We start from the raw sequence: 25,275 nt of genomic DNA, 5'->3' as shown, positions 1-25,275 counted from the left end.
AAAAAAAAAAAAAAAACGCATTTGTTTCCATTTCCTTTCAGCTATAAGATTTAATATATCACAACATGATGCAGCCTCTCACCTCCGGACAGCCACAGACTTGGATGTGCAGTTGCTGGCTATAAGCGGGATGAGTCTGGGAACGTGAGTGTGCTGCACAGAGGAGAGTAAAGAAAAGTGAAGCCAAAGCCTCAGAAATGTGACTCAAAACAAAAGATTTAATGAAACTCACCCGTATAATGATCCGGATGGCCGACACGCCAGATGTGGCCATGACTTTAGCACAATTGGGAATGAGGTTGAACAGGACAGGAACGATGCCCTCCGCTCCATGATCGAATTTATTGCCCAGCACTGATGAGAGGTGGCTGCACAAAGACAGGGGAAAAACACAAATTACAACAAACAAACCAAAAAAAATGAACTTTTTATTGATATAAATGTAAAAAACCATCCAGACTCACGCGACAGTGATGCAGGCCTCTCTGACCACTTGTGAGCGCAGGTCTTTAGCTGACAGCTTGAAGGCTCCGTCCAGCAGCCGTAGGTGCTGGTAGAAACAGTCGTAGCTAGCTGCACCCGCCACCAGCAAGGAGCGGATCTTCTTCATCTGTAAAAGTCAACACAAAAAAAGAATGACCAATAAGAACTAAAACGATCAATTGAAAGACTGCACCGTCTACTGACAGCACTCGCTCTCTGGTCCCAGTCGTGTTTGTCATCTGAACAGATCTCCCGGATCTTATTGAGGTTGTCTTCAAGATCCCTCGCTGAGTAGATCTGCAAAACGGTTTGAACAGGTATTTTTTGACAAACTCTGCAATCCAGTGCAAATGGAGGATTTGTTTGCATCGTTTTGTACCTGGACAGTGGGGACATCTGTAAAAGCTTTAACAAAATCCTCTTCATCGATAGCACCGGCACTTTCCTTAGACACTAGAAAGAGAGCACAAGAGAGACGATTACAGTTGCTGCATTATGGCCAATAAGGACAATTTTAAATAAGCAAAGCCAAAACGCATCTAGTGTCCTACACTAGATAAGGATATGATGAAGATTTCTGGACTAAAATATGCTGTTAAAGCCAGACGGCTTTACCATTTTAGGAAAAAACCTGCAGCCACTTCTGTTGCAAGACCTTTAAACAGCCAGGTATGCACACAGTTTAAAACCCTGAGCAGACAGTGCTGCTCATGGACTTCCTGGCAGTAATGGGTAATCACAGCTCCCTGAGGGCTGCAAGCAGGGAAGGCCCATCTCCTACAACTCCTTAGCAGGGAGGAGACACGCATACAGATCAAAGGAACTGGACCGGGCTGCTCGAAGGTCTGAACTAAATCAACAAGGTAAGAGCGGAGAGGAAACCATCAATGCATGTGTTCTCTATAGGGAGTTAAAGTACTAAAACCCAGGAGTGGAAAATTCCTGTAGAATGGATGCAAACACCAACTTTAACTCCACTTTGTAAAAGGAAGTTTGGTCATTTTTTAATTAATCAATAGCTTGAATTTTATTTACAATACTTTACTTTCCATGTATGCTGTGGATGGCTAGTGGGATGTAACATGAGGCCGTTCTGACCTTTTTGTGACGTTTCAGGTGGACATGTAGCTACAATCACAGCGAAAAAAACTGAATAGGGATTTTATTGTTTTTTTTCTACTCCCTTCCAAAAATATATGGTCCTTTTTCATTCTTTAAAAATGATGTTTGAATAAATTATGAATTAAATAAACTATTTGCTACAAATTATGTAGGTTAGGTCAGCCACAAGGTTTAGAAAAGAAAAGCTTCTTTGATAAAACACATTTTCTTTCATGAAAATTCACTCCATGGCTTTTAATGCGGCAATTTTTTAGTGAGTAAATATAAACTGTAACCCTCAGCGTGTTTAAATATCAACTGAAGGATCTCCTGACAGAGGTGAAGATTTTGATTGTTTATAAGATTTATAAGATTTTAACGTCCAAAAGGGAAAAGCAATAAAGAAATTAAAAATTTGGGGAGGTATTTGTCAAGCCTACACTTGGTTTGATTGTTTGCATTTGTGTTGAAAGTTATGCTAAAACTTAATAAATATATTTAAACAGAAGAAATGAAAAGAAATAGAATTTTGTTCAAACGCACTAAATTCTACTTTATTCCGTTTTGGTAGTACTTTGTAAATACTTGACCTGGACATGTGATCAGTTTCTCACAGTGCAGCAGAGCTAAAGAAATACATGAATTAACGGAAATGATGGACACTTTCTCCTGTTGACCCAATAAAAAATGAAATCTTTTTAAACCATCCACTTTTTTAGAGCTATGAGAAGAAGCAAAACTTTACTTTTTTTCAACTTTACTAGCCACTATGTAAATTAAGGCGAGAGCGCTAAATGGGTAAACATTAGAAAACACCACATTTGAGGAATTTTAAAATAGGAAATGTTCACACAACCAGCAATTCAACCAGCTGTTCAAGTCTAAGAAGCACATTTATGTGTCATTGCAGAAAATTTGCATCCTATATGAATTGAAATAAGGTTAATAGAAACTGAATACACATTATGTTCCCTTATATGCAATAAATGACATGCATATATATAAGTATAAATAAAGTACCAAGTTTTCCGCCTGTAGCGCTGGGTCTGCGCGCAGCAGAGGATTCTGCAGGCTTCTTGGGAACTTTGGGAACCTTAAAAGCGGCCTGAGCAGAGGACGAGCGTTCATCCACACTGTCGTTGTCATCGAAACTACGATCTGTACAGGGAAGAAAAACATGGCGTTAAAAACCTGCATAGGAATTTGCTAACAGTTTGGGCATTCACATGAAAAGGAAAACATGATTAGCTTGTGTAAATTATTTAAAAAATCCATCTTTGATAAACATTTTTACCCTTTTAGAAACAAGAATATAGGCAAAGCACAAAAAGACAGACAGCTAAGTCAGGAAAGGATAAATCAATATCAATTAAATGGCTCTCCACAGCTTCAGAAGAGAAAGAGCAGAACCCACATATTTAGGATCAGTTATCACTGACATCCAACAAATAAAGATGGACAACAACGCAACTGGTGACAGAGAACCCCCTGAAGCCTGAAAGCTCTTTGTGCGTGCCAGCAGAAAACGCCGGAGCTGCAAAGCTAGCAATGAAACTTGAGATTTTCGTCACAACAATCTGAGCAAAATGTGAGAACGCCCACATATACAGCCGACTGTGGAAATCAAAACGATGGCAAAAGAAGGAAACTGCACCCTGGATTCTATGAACATGGAGAAGTGCGCCAAAGCCACCACCCTACACAACGGACTCGTACATCAACTCGTACGTGTAACATACAATGATATGCATGCATCAGAATATGCTCCTGGATCCACAGTGCTACCACGTGTAGCGTAGCAACTGTTAAATGGATAGAGCATATATACGTGTGTGCTGTCAGACGCCAACATCTCATATTGCTACACACACCCAAGTCTATTCAGTGCACTCACAGTCACAGATGCGCTGGCAGATAAGTCTCCTCATGCTTCAGGGAGGGCGTGGTTCTAAGGTTACCCCTCTCTTCTGCAAGTTGCACCCCAAAACAAATACCTAGGCCTCACACACACGTCATCGCGTGCACAAGGCCGCACACGCACTCCTCACATCGCTGTCCAAAAAACCCCTCCACCCCAAAAGTGCCGGCATTTTCCTTTCACTCCTTGCTCCTCTATCCCTCCCCTCTTCTTCTCTCAGCCTCTCTCCACCTTCTCTCAGCAGCCTCCCAGCCAATCGGATGCGAGGTGACATCATAGTGTTGCAGCCAGTGCGGAGGCTGTGTGTGTGATGGTAGAGAAGAGGAGCGGCAGACGCCAAAGGAATACAAACAGGGATTCGTTGTGTTCCCTGCAGATTGGGGAACCTGAACTCATCATTATAAACACTCTGCCTTTTACCTCCAAACTGCCACTGCTCTTTAAGAAGACCAGCAATACCTCCTGATTCACTTTTGATTTTAAACATTATGCAGCAAAACAACACATTTAAGTAAGACCAGAAGAAACCTTGATCAATAATCAGCACTCTAAAAGATGTTACTTCCTACATTTTTTCACTGTTATTTAGCCTAGAATAACAAATGCCACAATCATTTCTTGATAATTAAGAATTATTTTATTTAAAAATAGTATCAGACATTTATACTTAAGTATGTGCGTAGCTATAGTTTTGTACTGAATAAAGTCAGATTCAGATACAAAACATCCAGAAATGTAACAGTAAGGAGATAGAGCCAAAGTGTAAAGGTAGTCTGCTTCTTTTGTGGATTTCTAGATTTTCTAGATCTAGTTTTTTTTCTTTTTAGTATATTTCTATACTTTTATAATGAACTAGCTTGACTGACCAAATTAGGACGTTCTATGCAGAGATGATTACACAAGTGGCATAAATAATATAAACTGTCTCTCAAGAGTTTTTCAGTTCAGTTTCCAAATAACAAGCATCTTGTAAAAACGTTCCCAGTGGTCTTTTAATGATCATTATGTCATTTTTAGGCTAAATCAAAACAATAGGAGTTAATTTGAAAATTATCCTCTGAGTTGTGGGTGGGACTTTCGGCATGGGAGTGAGCCTCCACTGATATCCCATCATCCCTTTGTTTACACGCTCTCCTGCTTGAAGACAGCCCCTTACTACTCCAACATAATAAAACCGGTACAAAAAAAACGGTGAGCAATATCAGAGCTATGAATTTGTACATATTTGAGCCAGATGTCAGCTCAAAGGAGGAAAATTAGGATGTTATGATATCTATTTGTCTGTAAGTGGAGGCATTAGAATGGAGGGAGCAGATGGACTTTGTGTCGCCAATTTCACAGAAGAGCCTTTTTAAAATGGCATTTTTTGATCTGCTCTTGATTCATCTTGATTTGAATAATTTAAAAAACATCTAATGTAGTTTTAATCTTAAATTCTTTAATAGATGTTCTCTATCATAAGAGAAATTCTACATGAACATGGTAAAAACACGATTTTTATTTAAGTGAGTCTTTAAGGATCTCTGTGTATTATTGACTGGAACATTATGAAATATTAAAGATATTAAAGTTCAAATACCATATGGTTTTTTAAGCTAATGTAAAGCATCGATTTTTCTTTGCAGTGGAAACAAAACACTTACTTTTGCAGCTTGTATTTGATTAAAAATATTTGCACTAGATGCTCAAAATCAGGCAAAACTTATTTTTATTATCGAACTTCTGATTGTGCTTTAAATTATTACATATTTAAAAAGAGAGGAAAACACTGCTTAATGTCCAATCTCACAAATGGGACCAGAAAAAACCAACAGGATGGCATTCAATTTACAGAAAAAAAGAAAAATCAGCATATTTATGGCTTTGAAATGAAACCCTTGAGTAATTCAGCAGTAGTCTGTTTTGCTACAAGAGCATCAGCATCGATAAGCATCATTGCTACCACGATTAGCATCTTCTGCTTTTGTCTAGTCAGACCCTGTGGGAATACGCGTCTCTCAGTGAAAAAGCACGGCGAAGACAACAGGGAGGGGCCGATCCCAGGAAAGCAATGGAGCTCGCAAATCTGATAGTGAAGGGACTGCACGCATGCCGTCGTCATGACAACCTGTGCAGCCTTTAAACAAAAGCAGCAACAAGCAAGGGAAAAAAAAGATTTATGGTAAACCAATATTTAATTTGTTAACAAATGGCTGCATTAATAGTTTTTTTTTATTACTGTTTGTTTAAATCCTTAAATTGGGATTATATTTTGGATTATTGACTTGAGTGTGAAGATCAGAAATGTGGATAATGTAAAGCATCATAGTGATCTTAAATTATAAGTTAAGACTGTCTGTAGCACGTAGAGGCCGATACACATAAACCTAGAGATATAACAGCCCCAGCATGTACCAGAGCGTGTTGCCATGGCAACTAGAGGACAGCATTCCCTCCTCAAAAGAGAAGACACAAAAAGATCTAGTCAAAATATTTTGATGTGACAATTTTCCATGTAAACACAACACAATAGTCTTTTATTTGAATTAGAGGAAGCTTAAATCAAATAGCTTAAGCTGGTAAATGGGGGACAGGTAGGTTCAAACGATGAATCATTGCTCCCTGTTGAGTAAATCAACAAAAACAGGATGAAAGATTTTAAAAGAAAAAAGATAACTATAGTTTTATTCGTAGACGTAGAAAAATTCAATAAAAACAGACAATTGGTTCAGTTTTTAACCACACGATGGCAGCACTATTTCCCATCATTACTGGTGTTGCCGTTTTACACATGAAAGAGAATTTGTGAGATGTTTTTAAGAAGTCGCATTAAATTATCTTTCTTTTTATGGTGAAAGCAGTCAGAGTTATTTATTTAAACTGATTATAAAAGTCTTGGTGGAAGAGGTGTCAAAATAAAATCAGTATTCCTGCTTCAAAACACCTTAGTTCACATCAGCTGTAAAGGAGAAAGATGAATAGGGAGGATCGCAATGCATAAATCAACACTATGTTGATAGTGTGGGTATTTTTTTAGCACCACCATTAGTTTTTTTTTTTTAGAATAAATAATGGTGCAAACATTTAAAGTACTTCAGTGGGATAAACCACACAAAGTTGAGAAGTTTTCCTGAGACCAGCTAAAATGGTAGCTATCTTTAGATCAAGCTTTAAAATATAAAAGAAAAGCCATGATGGAAGACTTATGCAACTAATTGGGGAAAAAAAGTTTTTTTTGTTCTGGTGTCTCTTAGGAGGCAAACTGCTGGATTTGCAGCCCAGTTAAGAGAAAACAATCTCATTCGGAGGAGAAGGAGAAACCCACTGCAGCGTAATATGAGTCCCAGTTTGAAGCGGGGGAGTGGGATACACCATAATAATTCAGAGAAAGGCTTTTCTATGGCAACCGGTCTAGCCAGGAAACAGGGTCATGGTTGCCTTTCCACAGCCAGCGATGCACTGGAGCAGAACGAGCTGCTCTGTGAGTGTGTCAGCCGTCGCCGTTCTTGAACTATCAATACGCAGACTGTAAAAGGTGCTGCTGATGGTCAGTACGCAAAGGATCTTAATAAACTAACAAAATGATGCCTTCTTTCATATGTTATGTCCATTTTGGTATCTAATAATAGTGCTGGCACAAACGATTATTTTAATAGTCGACTAATCACTGATTATTTTTACCAATTAGTCGACTAATCGGGTCATGCGCAAAATGGACGTAAAGAACACATCTTAACCATCATTAGCTTTAAACTAACTAAAAACTAGATATATAGCATTACCTGTGATAATGTTAGTGTAAATGCTGTAAGCTGAATTCAGCCGCTGAAGATGCTAGTGCTGATGGCTGAAGATGCTGAAATTCATAGTTGAAATTCCTGAAGCTGATAACCCCCTAAAACATTAGTAAAACGCCAAGTTAGCCTAAAAACTAAATAAAAAAAGCCTAAGTTATCCAAAACAGCTAGCATGTAGCTGGAATATTAGCTAAATTCCAAAACTGCTTAAAAAAAAGTCTAGATTAGCCAAAACAACTAACATGTAAGTGAAATATTACCTAAACTCCAAAATAGCCTAAAAAAACATTAAAAAGCCTAAATTAGCCAAAATAGCTAGCATGTAGCTGAAATATTTCCTAAACTTCAAAATAACCTAAAAAACCTTAATAATTGCCAAAATAGTACAAAAGATAGCATATAACTTTCCACTTTGCTGCAGTCCGACTCCATATAATATAAAGTAACAACTAATCAACTATGAAATTACCGTAGTTGTAGACTATTTTAATGGTCGACTAATTGTGGCAGCCCTATGTAATAATATAAATGGTAGAAATTATTATTGAATAATAATGTTTTACAGACAACAAAATTCCACAAGGAGGCAAAAAAGTGTCAAAATTATAGATCAGCACATAAAGCAGAATTCTGGCTGCTTTGTCACAGTGACTGATCTTCTGGGCTGCAGTTACAGCAGAGACATTTTATATTCTTCATATCCTTTAAAGGAGCTGAGAAGGCAACAGCATTAATCCACATGAAATAAAACTAACACAAAGTTGCACACTCTGGTTTGATTTCCACACATTTAAATAAAGTTTATCCCAGCCACAGGACTACAGAGAGAAAGTGCTGGGAGTTTAAGCTGATTTCAGTCAAAATAAACCGTGTGCTGACAAGGTTTTGTCCGGGCGCCAAAATCCTCAGCCAGATGAGATTAAGCAGCCGTGCACAGATGTGAACACTCACCACCAACGCCATCCGTAACTGCAGTCACTTCAACACAATATTTCAGTTTCCTTTTATTGTTTAGACTCATGTGATTGTCATTTGTTTTCTTTGTTCAGGCCCAGTCTTTATGTTTTATTTGTTTAAACTCTGTTCTTCTACTACATTGACGTAATACATTTTGACTCAGCTACTGTAAGAGAACTGAAACAAGTAGATGTAAATATTATACCTGCAATAAATCCCAAATTTATCATTATTTACACTGTACAATATTGCAAACGATGCTATAAACTGTGAGAAATTGTTAAATATTTCCACACATGCTAAAACAATCTCATGGAAGCTTGAAGTATTTAACAAATCAAGTAAGAGCCCTTTGTAAATTTGACCAATAAGAGGGATCCTTTTACATTTCTGACCAATCAAACGGAGCCCTTTTATGTTAGATGCCTGACTCCCATGGAGACATGGGTCATTTGGAGTTCAATCTATGTTGACAAAACTGTTGCAGTGAAATGGAAATGATGTATCAGTTGTTTTGTTATTTGTTCATGTCATATTGTCATCGTAACAGATCCGCATTTTTTTCTTAGAAATGTTTCTCTTTACTACAAGACACTAGATCAATATGACTTACTTTTCTCCACCAAAGTGCATTTTTAAGTAAAGACAAGATCAGTATACTCACATAAATTCAATTGAGAACTTAAAAATTCTAGCATGAAAAAAATTTTATTTGAAAGTTAAGTATCTTTCACAGCATCAAAAGGGAAACATTTTCTCTGAACTCAACAACCTTAAATAAGTAAATTTTACATTTTATCATAAGAGCAGCTTTAAGGGAACACTCTTTAATGCACGTCAAACAAAATCAATAGTGTCTAGCTAGCCACACATTGTGATATCACAAATTTGTTGTGCTTCTGACATTTTCAATTTTGGTGTGACATAATTTAAACACTGCGTAACTTTTATCCAACTGACCCTGACACTATGAAAGCTTCCAAACGGTCGCTTTAAGTGAAGTTGGGGTCAGTCGGATGACGAGATCTGGAAGATTAGCCATGTTTGTGTGCTCTTCAAAAAAAGAGAAAAACACTTTGCATTTAGTTCCGCTTGTTACTTTAATTTAAATCATATAAAATTTTGATTAACAATTATTTAAAATTTGTAAAACTATTCAGAATTGTTTATGGATCATAAATCGATTTTTTCCCCACCACTACTGAGCGATACGGTTAAGAATGATACTGGCAATTCAGGTGAGCGTTTCCACTCAGAGTTGTCTGTCTTGGGGTGTATGGGATGTAGACCGATTGTGTGCTTTGTGTCATAGTGGCAGCAAAAGTGAAGCTATAAACAACAACAACAACAACAGAGGTCATCCAGCAGATGATTTTTCCGGCTTGGCTTTTGGTACTTTGCATCTACAAAGCATTTAATGTTGTTTGAGAGTAGATGGTGGGTGGCGAAGAGGAATGCAGCTACTTTCTTTTGTCTTAATGACCTTCAGATAATCCGTGCTAAGCGGTACATTCACTTTTTCTACAGACTTACAACCAGCCAAAAAAATGGTACGAATCAGTTTGGCTTAATGGGTCCATTTTATAACGGAAATGCTCAAAATACCGAACTGGACCAGAAGAAACCAAGCTTAATATTGTACATTAGAAGTTTTTCTTGTATCTAAATGAGTTGCAAAGACTCCCCTTGTGAGCTGAAAACTCAGAATATTCAGTCACTCTCAAAACCAGGTAGGATGAGGCCGAAAGCTGACCTCTTCAAGACAAGGAGTCAGGTTGACGAATGAATGGACACAAAAAAGGAAGAGTTATTGAAGCTGTTTTCATTCAATCTTTCTCTCACACAAACTACAACCTCAACCCTTATGAAAAATATCCATCAACCTTTTATAACCACTTCACCCTGTGCAGGGCCACAGGAGCTGCTATAGCTATCTCAAATCCTGCAGGATGGAAGCAAGGTCCCCTCTGGACAGTTTGCTGGTCCAACGCCGGACCACAGACACACACTCACAAATCAGCAAATTATGAACATTGTGAGATGTTTTTTTATTCACAAATTGTTTTTCTCTTACTGTTTTGTAAAGGGGCAGGATTATCTAAAGGGTGCATAACAGGCAGGTAAACAGACGGTGATGTTGTGTTTTGTTGCTCAGCGCCGTTGTGTTCACTGTCATTGTGGCTGTGTGAAGTCATAACAGAACTAGATCAGCAGTACTTCAAAAATGAGCAATCATCTATTTATAATGCTCAGTTCTGTTTGTGCAATCATAGTGTTTACTTACACTGAATGTTTATTTCAGAAAAAACAAAAACAACATTATTTTAGAAAAGCTACAATACTGAATTAATTTAATATACGAGTGAGATTAATGTCTTTTCATAAGCAGCCACTCCACGTAATGTCTTGCATTAACCTTCAACTGTTTTAACCTGACTGCAATGTGAGTTTCAAAAAGGACGATTGCCTCGATCCATCTGCGGTCATGGAGGACAACGTCAGCAACGCCGACAACTAGCAAAATCCTTTCATGTTTTCGTCAAATAAATGGCTGAGAAAGCAACATCAGGACAGTTTCCTTATAACTGAAAGCTATAAAAAAGGTCAGACAGACCCAAACAAATCACAGCTGGTCAGAACAAAACGACATGAGGAATAAAGATATCACAACTCAAAGGCATTTAAATATACACGTAGAAAATGATAAAGTTGCTGAAGTATCACTAGAGCAGTGGTCGACAACCTTTAACAGTAAAAGAGCATTTTTGGCTTTTTTCTACTGATCAAAACCTAGAAGGAGCCGCGTCGTCATACTTTAGCCTCTAAGAAATTTGGATTTGCATTCATTATCTTCTTTTTTAAATAATAAATATGAATTATGTCTATTTTTGGCACAAACAAAAGCAAAAGTATAACATCTCTTATATATATCACTTCTCAAAATATGATTTTTACTTTTTACGTTTGACAGAAGCTCAAATAACTTATTTTCAAAATAAAAGATGCTCTGTGTCAAACAAGATCATCTCAGTCAACTCTGAACAGCTAGTAACCGTTGTTGTGCAGAATAAGATAATATGTATTTGTCACAAAGCAGCATCACAGGTTGCAGGACAGCGCCTGACCAGTGCTTTTAGCTCATAAAAGATCAAACTTTTTACCAAAGTTTTGCTTTGCATATAAAATCTGTTCATTCTGGAGGTAGCGTTGAGCAAATGAGGCTTCTTTAGGTCAACGAGGATGTAAAAACCTACATAGTTTATCATCTATGAGCATCTCACCCATCAATTTATACATTTAACTAATCTAAATTAAATAAATGCTAATTAAGTCATCCTTACTTAAAAAATATATTATTATTTTATTTTTTTAACCTCACTATGGAGAGGTTAAAGACCCACAGGGTCCAGACCCCTGCACTAGATATGACTAAAAGATGAAAATAAATACATCTTTTAACAAAAACAGAAAAAGAAAACCTTAATCACCTTTAACTAAAATCACAATTAAACAAAAAAATCTTTAAATCTAAATCTAAAAATCTTTATTTTCACTTCTGCATGGAGGCTTTTAAATCTATAGTTTAATTATTAGTTATCCTTGAAATTTGAGCTATTCCCACTTCAATAAAAACACTGAAGAAGATCAGAAGTTGTATTTAGATCACAATACTTCGAAACAGCAGGAAAAAAAAGCAGTAAGAGAAGCCCTTTGTGAGATAAACAAAACACACAAACACAGAAAGAAACACTAAACCATTAATCCTGTTAGGCCCTCTTACGGGGATTCATAGCAACAAGCAGATCCAACCACGAGAACATATGCCAATGTGGACATGGACAAGCCCCACCCACCCTTATTACCCCATCACCCCACACACATCTACTCCTCTCCCATTAGACGGGCGATTACAGTGGAAGCATAGTAACATGGTTTGACATGAACACAACTGTGACAAGGAGAAAATAATAAAAAAACAAAAAGAAGTACTGACCGTGACTGGGGCTGAGAGCCATGTTGCCTGAATTCAGGGCTTCATCAAACCGAGCAAATATTGCCTGTAACCTAGAAAGACAGACAGGAAAGAGTCAGGGCACAAATATGCACAAACGAGTCTGCTGAAGAATTCTGACCTACAGTGGTGACCCAGAAACAAAGAGGTGCTGGGGTTTGGGGGGTTTTTAAGGGGGCAGCAACATGTGAACTGGCAGGGGAAAGGTGGGTGTGTCCTTACAGTCTCACACGTATGAAGCAGCACCGCAACCAGAGTCTAACAAACAGTCTGGCATTAAACACACAATCACGTCATTTTTAGAGAGAAAACTTGAACGCACGATCAAAATTATAGCCTCCAACAAGTAACAGAATAAAGCAGGTCAGAGGCAGTGACCAGAGGGACAAAAAAAAACAACAACAAAGAAACAATGACATGTCCTCTGTTGTGCACTGCTGTCTCCTTCATAAATGCACAAACAACCCTCTTTCAAGGAAAAAGCTCTGCTCTCTACCTGCCTTCCCTTGATTCGTTCCCGACTGTTGGTCTTTAACCACCAAACAACTAAGCAGCTCCGGATAAGTGGCGATTAGCGGTGCATCTGGCTGGTTAGCAGCGCAGCGTTTTTCACGTGCTGCCTCTCATTTGCTCTCGTCTGCTTGCTTCAGAAAAATTCCCTGACATTTCCGTCTCTGGTTCCTGCAGGATTCCCGGCGCTCAGGTCGACGCGAGCATTGTTGCATTGCTAGTGACACTCCGGTCCTCGGCGCCCCTCAGCTCCTCGTATCCAACATGGTGCAGTGGCACAGAGGAGGAGGGAGGGGGGAAAAAAAGGAACAGGCAGGGAGGGAGGGAGGGAGGGGGAGCCGAGCAGCAGGAGACCAGAGCATGATACAGACATGCGACGAAGCACCGCCCACTTTTGCATGTTTATATTTCACACATATGGAGAAAAATACAGCAAAAAAGGATCAAAATCTTCGTAAAAAAAAAAATGATGCTCATTTGGTCGTCATGTGGGCCAGTTTTAGTGACAGCCAGCAAAGAGATTCGGTTACCCTTTACATAACCCCTCTCCTCTATCCAGACATGCATACTCATCAGAGGGGGAGGGGCCGTACAGCCACAAGAAGACAGAAACAGACTGGTCCCCCCTCCCATGATCTTCTCTGTCTAGATTCAGTCACATTTTCTGCTCTATTCTCCAGATTTTGCTTTATTTATAGCGCTCATTGTAAAAGGGTCACCCCGTTTTAAATCAGAGTGTCCAAAATGAGCAAAATGACCTCCTTTTGAGTCACAATGATCAGACAGAAGATCTTCATTTGAGGAGAAACAGGAAAACATAAAATGCTCCCAATTCCAGTAAGGGAGCCTATTAATTAATACCACCAACACTAGGCTTAGTGACCACTTTTAGTAAAATGTATATGTAAATGCTACAGTTTCACTTTTCAATCGGGCCCCCAAAAGGTACAGTGATTAACCCTTTAGCACCTGACGCTTCGCAGATGACGAATAAAATACAAAATCTAACATACTGTAACTTTTCAAGTGTTGACACGATTCTGAAATGCATAAATGTGTCACTTTACTAGTAATTTCAAATGAACAAAGATAGATCAATAGTTGGCTTCCATCAGAAGACATTTCTTTTGTATATAAAAACACCAGAAATAGGGTTATGATCTGCATTAATTTCTCTGTATTTTAGCTTAACTGATTTCATTCAAAATGTTTCTGAGTCATGGCTGACCTGAATGAGGAGGGTTATTAGCGAAGACAGATTTTACTGCAGGAGACCAGGCGTCTTTTAACTTGAAGTCAGTATGGGTTAGCTGACTTACATAAGATTGGAGCCTTTTAAACTGCAATGGTCTCTTGGGCCAGACAGACCTACTAGCAATACAGTAAGTCAAACTTTAAAAATTTAAGTAAAATGTTAAACTATCTTCTTCAAATTAGCAAAAAATCTGACAAAAGGATAAGAAAAATGGTCAAGAATTCTTATTTTAGGAAAGCAGTTGTAGTCACTAGGACATAGTTACATAAAATATTGAAATCTTTCTTAATTAATGTATCTTGCAATACATAAAATATGTTTTTTTTTCTTGAAACAAGGGTCTTTTGCTTTCTAAAGATTCAGTTTGAGCTGTGTGGCGTAAGAAGCCCTTAAGTGCCAGTAGAACCAAGTCACAAAGCCAAAAAACACCATTATTCAAACATTTTCCTTTCAAAGTTAAAGCTCCGCCTTTAATTTACCATCTTTGTTTATTTAGGGAAGTTAAAGGTCAGTCTAAGTTAGAAGACTTGGCTCTTTTGTATTAACAACCTGTCCTCAGTGAAGTGTGGTCACTCACTTTTTTCAAATACTGATTATTAATATCCACAAACGGATTTGATTTTTTATTTTTAACTTTTTTCATGAACCTTAATTTCATCGCTCTGTCATCTGATGTCGGTTCCTATATTGATTTGTGACCCAGTCAGTCAGTTAATCAGTCAGTAATGGCAGCCGGCCCAAAATCCACTCAGCAGAGACGCACTAACACACAACATATGCACATTTAACTCTTTTATCAACAAAACATTTTACCGACGAAACATTTGACAAAAGTCAAAAAGTTTCTCAGTATTTACTGATGGATTTTTACTTTATTTTACTGTTTTGTAGTTTTCAGTTATGGGCATATTCAATATTTTTTTTCTATTTAAAGTAGAATAATAATAAAAAATAAAAGTAGTACTAATTGGGGTATACAAAATAGACTGTAACCTTTCAAATTAAAAGAGATAGATAATGTTTTGAAATCCTACATAGAGACCGCATGTTGCAGAGACACATGACGCATGGCAGCAGCCAGCATTCACTGACGCATGATTTACAGACGCTTGAATTTCAAATAAAACAAGGACAGGAATGAGGGGGAGGGGCTTAAAATAACCCCCTAAAATGCACATGTAAACATGGCAGCAACAGAAACATCCAACAAATCCAAAGAAGCAGGTTTAACTACAGGAACATGTCACCCCGAGCATTGCCTTTGTGCCCCCCGAATACCCGCCCCCGCCCCCGTCCCCGGTCAATCAGCATTGTGCTGTGGATGAAAGTGCCTCTTGTGTGTGTGAAAGGCCGGGTGGTGCATGGCGTGGACTGGGACAGACTGAGTGCCAAGGCCACGGGACACAGAAGCGTTGCACAAACACATAATAGGAGCATCAGTTTAGTCAAAGTCATGTCAGAAATAAAGGAAAAGCTCACCGCGGAGCTGGAAGTCCCCTTTTCCCCAAGTCAGCCCGGACTCGTTCGCCGACATGGCGGTAAACGTCCACCAGCGTGGTGGTCGCGGCCTCCCGTACCTACAAAAGAAGACGCGTTCAAAGACTTTTTCCGGACATAGTTTTTTCTGAAACAAAAAATTTCTGAAAAATATTAAAGTCCCACTTTCATCATATTTTTAATTATTGTAAAAGTGTCCTCCTCTGTGGTCGTTTTTAGCCACTTGTGTCGTTTACTAGAACATAGTTTGTGCTAAATTTATTAGAAATTTGCCTCCAAGATGAACTGTTGGTACAGAGTGACATATCCCATCATCCCTCTCTTTACACACTCTCCTGCTAGCTTACAGCCCTGTATAACCCAACCTAACATTATCGGTGCAACAAAAATGGCGAGCAGTGATGGAGCAGTCAAAACTTAGAGTTTTGAGCCAGATACCAGCTTGAACGAGGACAATGCAGACGTTTATGGATCTACAAGAGGATGCATCAGAATGAAGTGGAGCAGTGAACTCGTGGACTTCTGATTCTAGTTTGGACGCAAGAACTACAAGCTTTTCTAAACGCAGATTTTCTTCTGCTCCTAATTTACAATGATTTGAATAAGGAAATACTCAGATATACAGCTTTAAGGTTAATTTTCCTTAGAAATGTCCTCCACTATCAGAAAAACACCAGAAACATAGTTCTGATTGACGTGGGTCTTTTAGAAAACACAATCAGATTTCAGCTTTTTGCTGCAGATCCCTGAGAGGTTAAATCACTGCGTTTCTGTCACACTCGTGACATTTGTGTGGGTTAAAGACTGGATGTGGGACGAGTCAGTCCGATGGAGGTGGGGGAAGGCAATTTACTCTGCTAACAGGAATAATCACAGAGCTGTGTTAAGAAGCGGGCGAGCACACTCTGCTTCCTGAGGCCAAAATCACAGCCTCATCCATGGGGGGATTCAAGGAAGAATAACCGATCAAATGTAAAGGAAACAGGATTTCAATGTTTAAAGATTTTAAGGTTCAAACAAATGCTTCTAATGTAGGCTGGAGGCAGAAATTCCTGAATAAATTGGAGTGACCTAAATATTTCAGTGTCATGGCTGACAATTCTGGGTCAAAGTTAAATGTCAGAGCTTGTGAACTTAGAACGAATACATGCAAATGATCAGTTTAAGTGCAAAAAAAAAAGCGTCGTACCTGTGGATTCTGGTCTCCAGTCAAGGAGCAGAGATGAGGAACCAATTTACTGAGACCAAGCGACTGGGCTCCGTACCTGAAAGAAAGCAGAGATGATTATAGAAGATAACATCAACCAAAACCAAACAAATATATTAGAATAAAGCTGTAAAGTTATTAAATATATATATATATATATATATATATATATATTTTTAGAATAAGGTCGTACAATTATGACAAACATTTCAAAAATGGAAGTAGAGAATTAAGCTCTATATTTAAGCTTTAAATGTCATTTCACAAGGAAAATGTATTTTTTTAAATAATATGTTAAATATAGCTTTCTTGATGTTTCAACAACGGTAATCAAATATTACCTTTTAAATTTATGAAGAAAATTCTGAAAAATGGGATCGGCAACAAACTGCTCAAAAATCTCACTCGATCTTCTGCTTTTCTTTTTTTAATGTACAACTTTATTTTTAATAAACTTACCAATTTTATTTTGAAAAAGCATGACTTTTTCCTGGTAAATTATAACTTTTTCATAATAAACTTATAATTTAATTCTCGTAAAATGTTGAAATATTGACTTTTTTAAATAATTTTACAGCTTTATTCTTGTAATTTATTTTACTTTTTCCTTATAATTTTACAGCTTTATTCATGTAAACATTTTTATTTTTTAAAATAATTTTACAACTTTATTCTCATATAAATATAGACTTTTTTCCTCATAATTTAAAAGATTTACTCTCATTATTTTACAACTTTTTCAGATATATTTATTAATTTCCACTTCATGGTGGCTCTATTTCTATGTTGTATCAAAGTAAATAAACAAGAAACAAAACAAAATAAATAAATAAAAATCGGAAACGGCAAAAAAAAAAAAGATCCTGTGATCTTCTGTACACGTGAGATCCTGCAGGGGTGATGAATCCTTTCAAGATTCACTGGTGGGAATGAGAACAGTCTCCTTTATTTAAAGGTAAGCGTATGCGTGCCTGAGGACTGTAACACCACCTGACATAAACCGTGGAGCAATTTGTTCCACATGTGCTAAAGAGCAGCACAAACAGTTAAGAGGATTAATCTTGGGAGACAGAGAACGCGTGTTTCTTAGAGAAAGAAAGAAAGTGGGTCATGAAAGGTGGTAACAACATCCCGGATTGCCCCTGGTGTGAAATGAAGACTGCACTGTATGAATCACATGGTAAATGTGTTTCAAAATTACTCTACGTATATTTTTAAGCAAATGCAGGTGTATTTGTGAAAAGCTTCACATTTTCCCCAGGAAGTAGTAAAGCATGAATGAGAAGTTACTCACGTGCTCAGCGTGGCGCTGAGACAAAAGCAGATTCCTTCCCGGCTTCGGAAATTTTTATGCTTAAAACCAGGAAGCAACCGTTCCCAGATGTACTGGAGAAGGACAAAAAAATACAAAAATGTGAGGGGGAGGAGGGAATGAAGAGAAGGTCTCAAGAGAGTCACAACATTCATCAGCAGCTGATCAGATAACAGAGAACATAGAAGGTCGTGATCTGTAATACCTCTGATATCCAGAAGAGGGAGCCAAATAAAAACATTTAGATACATTGAATATAAAAAAAAATGCCTGTCATGAGTCAGCAGTGACTTTTACTTCTAAATAAATGTATTTCAATAAACATTATGAAACTAAAATGAATAATTTTGCAATGGGACCTGGTAGTTTTTTAAGCAATTTAAAAAAAAGACTAAAAATGTACTTTTATTGATTATCTTCATTCTTATTATTATTTTTTTTATTTTAAGAGTGGCGAATGAGAAGTCTTATAGAGGCGAGTTGTTGGGCGGGGCTGGAAGAATGTGAACCCCCCACAGCCTGTGTGCGATTCTCACCATGGGTGATGCAGTCTGCTCCATGCATCGAAGGATCAGAGCTTGGCTGTTCTCCCTGACCTGGTCCTTCCCATCACCCAGCCGATCTACCAGAGCTGGCAAGACTGCAAACAAGAAGAGGGTGGGGGTGGGAATGAGAGTCAGTCTACAAGCAGTGTTCAGTCAGCACCCATGTAAATCAGGGAAAAAGGAGGCCACGTGGCTCCAAATCTCCGCTGGATTTACGTACAAAATGATTACCGACAGCTGACCTCAAAAGGAGTTATTTAAAAGTCTCTGCAAAGATGCGAGAGCAAGTCTGGGATGTGGGATATCAGACAAAAAAATTAGAAGTCCAGTGAAGGTTAAAGCTTGAACTAGAAACAAGGAGTTGAAAGAGGACATGAAATATTAAAAAAAGGAATCAGATCCTAAATAAATCTAAGAATAGTAGTTTTTTTCAGATCAGAGAGCCAGTTGAAAACTCAAATATAGAGTGTAATATAATCACAAAACAGGATACAATAACTTTAATATTAAACTAAATCAATGTAAAATGAGACCTTCGAAATAAAAGTTTGAAATAAGTTTTGTATTACTATAAAAAGGTAAGATTCTGTAAAGATTTAGGGGAAAATAAGGTCATCCATCTTTCATCATCAACAAAACATAAAAATACACAAAAAATGCCAGCAAGAACCTACAGTTTTTTTTTTTTTTTTAGAAATTTTAATTTGTTTTTGTAAAATATTGTGCATAGATCAATCCTGGAGTTGAGCTTATAAAATGCAGTTGTATCATTTATATTTATTATATTATTTGCTTGTTTATTCAGCACACTGGAAGTCTAAAAGTTGGCCTCGTTTCTAGGAAACTTTCTTCTCCGAGCCACACTCAAACGTCCCTTTGACATTCACACACACACAGATCAGGCATCAACAAACAAAGGAGAGCAGGAGCGACAGCTCCCACCTACATTCCAGCTCGGAAACATCAGCAGAGAAACGCTGTGATGTCATCTATCCGTTTCCTGTGCGCATCTGTTTGCAACCATAACAGCCCGTCGCCTTAGCAACAAGGACAATGTCATCCAACGGGAAGATGACAGAGGAGCATTGTTCCACCTGATGACACATTTAACTAAATAACTTAAAAAAACAACAACACGAGAATCAAAACTTTGATTCTGTAAATCTGCAAACAAGTTAGGCGCAGCTCTTCGGTCTGATGGCTTCACCTCCGTTTCAACCTAACACAAGGGTATCAAATATCAGAACGTCCAGCAGTTCGCAGTCTAATGGCATTTGCAAACCTGAGCTCACACGGTGCAATTTTCTGTAGCCCTGTGCAATACGCCGGCCCCGTCGATCAATATAATCACTCAGCCTCAATGATCTCATCTGTGTGAGAGGGTGTGTGTGTGATGGTGGAACCAAAGTGAACCCCCCAGCTTCTTCCTCATCATACAGAATCAGAGCCTGCCCTTTACAGTGAGAGCGCACACACACACTATAAGTGTGTGCTGGTACACTACACTGCCTGCTGAGTTGCTACTGATGCACTGGAGGGCTCAGCGCCTTTGCTCTTGACAAGATTCAGTCTGGCGGACAAAGACAGCTGTTGACACGTTCGGCGGGCACACTCGAGGGCTGGCACACACACACGGCGAGAAATACAATACGAGTTTCTATCCCTCAGCTCATTAATGGAAGGCGTGGCGATGGGGTGCATTTATGCCAGGCTACAGTAGAGCTTTAAGTAGAAGGCTGGTGTATCTGAGAGGAACCAGAAAGCAAAAACAGGTTCAGAGAGAGCTCTCCACACAAATACCCAAGAGCTGCTTGTGTAAGCCGTCACCCTCAAGGTCCTCTAGAGACACGAAAATAAACATCATCATGTTTTGGTGGGTTTTACGTAACAGTTTGCACTTTAAAAAGGGTAGAAAGAGATAGTTTGTAAAGTAGCAGCTTAAAACGGTTGATGATGAACTGCTCATCAGCTGGATTTAGTTGAAATTTAAAATACACACATTTTCGACATACTAACTTAAAGACCCACTCTAATGAAAATCGGGTTTTGAATGGATGATTTGAAGAAAAATAACCTTAAAATTAAATTTCTGAGTATTTCTTTATTCTAATCACTGAGAATCAAGTGCAGATGAAAGAAATGCAGTTTGAAAAAGTTTATAGAAAATACACTGAGCTCCCTGCAGAGATTTTAGCAATGAGGTCAGGAAGGGGGGCGGAGTTGCTCCACACCAACAGTTGCATCCTCAGAGAGGAATTTCTAATAAACTACTGCCGCTCTGCAGAAACTTTGTCCTATAAAACACAGATTTTCTTTTAATTTGGGCTAAAAACGACAAATCATTAAAAAAAAAAAACACACACACACAAAAATAACCTTTTAAAATAAATCAAAAGACAATGAAAGTGGGACTTTAAAGATTAAATCAGAGTTCCTCGTTTGAATTTTACAAAAAAAAAAAACACTAATAAATGTGAATTATAAGGATGCCCGGATGTTTCCTTGCACAACACTTTTGCTTTTTGAAGCTGTGGAGTTTTGTTTTGCTGCTGATCTGATAACAGCATCCACTGGTGGTGGAAGATCTCCCATTAGTTCAACCAACAGGAAAGCTTTCAACAGCGTGTGAGATTTTTAGAGGGTGTAATCTTCATGAAGGAAAAGACAGAAGTTTGTCATGACCATAAAGTCAAAGCTGAACTATGGACTAATATGCTGATAGATCCAGATAATTAGATCTCAAGTTTGATTGTTAAAATACAGAATCAGTTAAATTTTTAATCAAAAGTTCTTGATTTCATTCATTATTAAATATGTTGATTTATTTGTCACATTTTGATTCAAAAGGTTTTTCACTGCATTTAAAATAAATACAGACCAGACAATGAATAATAATTTAGGAAGGGTTAGGCTATTATAAAGCACACATGCTGGTTTTATTGCAGCACTTTTTTATAAGGAATAACCATATAATTACAAGGATGTACTACACTCATAAAAGACGCTATAAAGAGGCGTTGGCAAATCTCACCTGTGCCAAGGTATCCTTTAAACCGCTCTCCCAAACGATCCACAAACGCACTACAGATGTCAATCCCTAACAGCGCCACCTATGGAGTAAAGACAAAAGGCGGGCAAAAGTTAGATCAGAGGGAAAATGAAAGGAAAACAAAAGTTGAATATTTTGTTATTGATTACAGCAAAGATTTGAAAGTTACCACACATGTTTGTTTATTTTTCACGCTAACTTAGCTATTAAATATGCATACAAGATATTTCAAAATAAAGCAAGTAGGAGATTTTTTAAAGGTTTTTCCATCATTCTTAACTTGTGTGTTAATTTATTTAAATTAATTATAGAAAACACGAATTTGCTCAAAATAAGTTCAGTCAAAAAATGATTTTTAAATGCAAACAAATCAAAACTGTGCAGCCAAAAGAGCAACAATACTGATTGATTAACAAAAGCTTTGATAAGAGTAAGATTTGATAAACTTGAAACGCTTTCTTGTCTAAGAACATAAAACTGGTTTGTCATAGTCTAACTCGGGGGAATTTAAATCTTTTAGCCAAAAAGTTGTTTTTTTTTCTCCCTGCTGCGTCTTTGATTAAAATCACATCCCTGCGCTGTGCTGCGCTCCTGGAATGTTTTTGTTGGCGGAGCTGGAGTAAAAATGAACAACCCCCTCTAAAAAAAAAATCATTTAAAGATTACATGCCAGACTTTGCACTGAAGTGGAAAAAGAGCCAGAATGTGGATTTTTCTCCTATTTTAGTCAAAATGAAGAGCAAAGGTAACCAGAGTAGTAAAAAAAAAAAAAAAGGGGGGGGGGTGAGAGAAAAACAGGATTTATGGATCAGCAACAAATAACTCAACAGAAACCAAAAGTGGCAGTGAGGAGAAACATGAGCCTGGAAGCAATATAATAACTACCTGCTTTATATTGTCCTAATTAGGAGGAGGAAACAAAGAAATGTATTGAGTTACAAAAATAAAATCCTCCACACACACAAGACACAGGGTAGAAATCTCCCCAGGGTTCTCCTAAATCCTCCTCCTGGGTTCCCAGTAGCAAAAAGGCATGACAAACTATAAGAAAGTTATATATCTGATACTCAAAAACACATAAAAAGTACTGCATTATTACAATCTAACTCATGTTACTCATTTCCAGCCTTCAAGATTCAAAAAGTTGTGAATTTAGGTTTAAATTTAAAAAGCACGATAGGTAAATCGTCAGTCAATGCTCATGTATGAAGGATTCATTACTGAGACTTGTGTCGGTGCCATCGGCCGCTTAGACAGCTAAGTCGCATTCCATAGAGAGATTCTGATGGATTTGTGGAATCAGAAACTGTTTTTTAAGGACTTGGACAACAAAATAAGAGATAAAAAAAGGAAGAAAAATAAAAAATAGGGACAACATGCTTTTGTCGTAGAATTGAACCTCCAGTCCAACAAGATATATATATATGTAAATACTGTTTATTTAAATAAAGCGTAGCCTTCAATATAAAAGGGGCTAATACAAATAAACAACTCCTGAGATTCACCTTGAACACAAGAGAAAAATAAAACTAATTTCATAGTTAAACTGGAGATTTTTTTAACCAAATAAGGTAATGGAACCAAAAGTAAAGCCAAACACCTTAAGCTTTACTTGAACCACAGTTTTAAACACAATAAAATGTCAAAACGTAGACAATCCTATCATCTACAGACAAAATACCCTCAATAACAAAAGCTTTTGCAGCTGCTTCCTACAAAATATTACTCCTACGGGAGAAATGTTTTTCTAGAGGGAGAGAGGCACCGGCAGGAAATGTTTAAACACTCCTGCATGAGTGTTTAAAATTGAAATATAACTAACACTTTTATTTTGAAAGTGACAAATTCATCATAAATAAAAGGTCAATTTGGACTTTGTATTCCTGTGATTTTTTGCATTCGATAACTAAGTTAAAGTATATGCTAAATATTAATTAATTTTTTATTGTTTAGGTTTTTATGACTAAGAAACTGCAATTTAGACAAATTACAGGACGTGTTGAGCAAAAGCTGAAATGACTTGGAAATGCTGAATCATTCTTACTAAATTTTATGTATTAAATATTATTATAATTTGATTTAAAATGGATTTTCGGTAAAAAATAAAACCTAAAACAAAACTGGAAAGAATTAAAAATATTATTTGAGCTTAAGAAGATGAGTAAGAGACGCAAGTCATAACAATGAGTCTCCAAGCCCCTCCCCCATTGCATCCATCCCATATTCTCTAGACCAGAAGACTGACAATAGGTCTCCCTGACAGTCTCAAACAAAGATGGAATTAATAAATTAAAGGACCCCCTGCCCTGAAATTGTTTATAATAGATTATATTAGCTATATGACGTATTCTAAAATACATTTAAACGCCCTTTGGCCTCATTGTGTTGTCTCAAATTACCCACAATGCTTTCAGTCTCTTTGATAAATGTTACAGGAGCTCAACAGCAAAAGTAACACATTCTAATGAAAATATACACTTTACAACACCCCTTACCTTGAAATTGCTTGAGTTGACCCATCCCGTTAACTCGTCTATGGTTTTATCCAAACGAGGTTTGTCTTGCTCTACGTCTGGGGACCGCTGCGGGTCATTTAGGTAGTCGATAAGGTCCTGGCCGACCTGCAGTCTGCGGGTAACGTCCTTCTGCACTACCTGCTGGTAATAATAGTCCATGTTGTCATGTTCCTCCATTGGGCACTAAGTGCCGCGCGGCTAGCCGCCACTGCCAGCCAAAGATGAGGAGGACGACCGTAGGCGCAACGGCGTGTGAGGAACTCCAAGTGTGAAATGCGAAGGAGGGTGAAAAACGGACTCCTGTAAAGCTTGAATCATCAACTTGCAGTCGCGAAAAAGACCATTGGCTTCACAAATCCCCGATCGCACCAAAAAGCTGGACTTCGACGGTGTCGAAAAGTTGTCGTTTTTCTGCTACAAAAGTTTAGCTTAGATGGACGTAAACCTAAAACTCGGCTAAAGTAGAAAGAAAATAAATTACGTGTAACTACTTTAGGTTCCACCAATAAATCTGCATCAAAACAAGCTGGCGAGCCCGCTTTGCTATCTGTTATGCTAACAAAAGTAGCATCGGGCTGGTGCCAATCGGGTCACATAGGCTAAGTCAGTTAGCTGACGTTAATTAACTGCAGGCCCAAAGCCCGGCTCGGCTCCTTTACTTCATGCCCGTTGATTTGAAGTCTTTTGGCGGCTGACCACGTCCGTGAATGAGTCGCAAGTAAATGCCGCAACACAGGAGCCCAAATCCCACGGTGAAATGTTTCTCTTTAATCCTGGAATAACTGCCACCACAGCGATGAAAGCCAACCGCTACCGGGACTGCAGTCTACCGGAGGGGACAGCCGCTCAGACCGATATGGTCTTCGGGCACCGCACAGCTAGCCGCGATAATGCCTGACGAAAAATACCAAAAGTAAAAATATTGATGCATAAAAATCCCAATTACATAATTAACTTTAAGATGATACACTAATATGGTGATGATTTTTGTGACATTTCTAATTTTACTTTTTCTTTTTTTCTTTTTCTTTTTTTTTTATCATTTTAAACATTTTGTTATGTGGGCGTGTCGCAAGTGTTATCAGCTCTCTGCTGACATCTAGCGTTTAAATCACCACAGTGAATTTGCTGCAACTC

At 37.9% G+C, this 25,275-nt stretch overlaps 1 protein-coding gene across 1 annotated transcript in view; it reads right to left on the bottom strand.

Annotated features, from left to right (window-relative positions):
- clasp2 (cytoplasmic linker associated protein 2) overlaps positions 1–25,022 on the bottom strand; it is a 52,305-nt gene extending 27,283 nt beyond the window's left edge. Inside the window, 13 exon segments of the mRNA XM_024296341.1 lie at positions 27–153; positions 233–368; positions 465–610; positions 688–780; positions 863–936; positions 2,605–2,742; positions 12,230–12,300; positions 15,492–15,589; positions 16,699–16,774; positions 18,011–18,102; positions 18,565–18,668; positions 21,605–21,683; positions 24,118–25,022. Of these exon segments, the coding sequence (XP_024152109.1) occupies positions 27–153; positions 233–368; positions 465–610; positions 688–780; positions 863–936; positions 2,605–2,742; positions 12,230–12,300; positions 15,492–15,589; positions 16,699–16,774; positions 18,011–18,102; positions 18,565–18,668; positions 21,605–21,683; positions 24,118–24,315 (1,432 nt within the window). The 5' untranslated portion in view covers positions 24,316–25,022.
- Between the last annotated feature and the right edge of the window lie 253 nt (positions 25,023–25,275).

The sequence above is a fragment of the Oryzias melastigma genome, linkage group LG11, assembly GCF_002922805.2.
Source record: "Oryzias melastigma strain HK-1 linkage group LG11, ASM292280v2, whole genome shotgun sequence".
Taxonomy (NCBI): domain Eukaryota; kingdom Metazoa; phylum Chordata; class Actinopteri; order Beloniformes; family Adrianichthyidae; genus Oryzias; species Oryzias melastigma.
The sequence above is the reverse complement of the archived record's forward strand: the minus strand, read 5'-3'. Positions and strand labels throughout refer to the sequence as shown.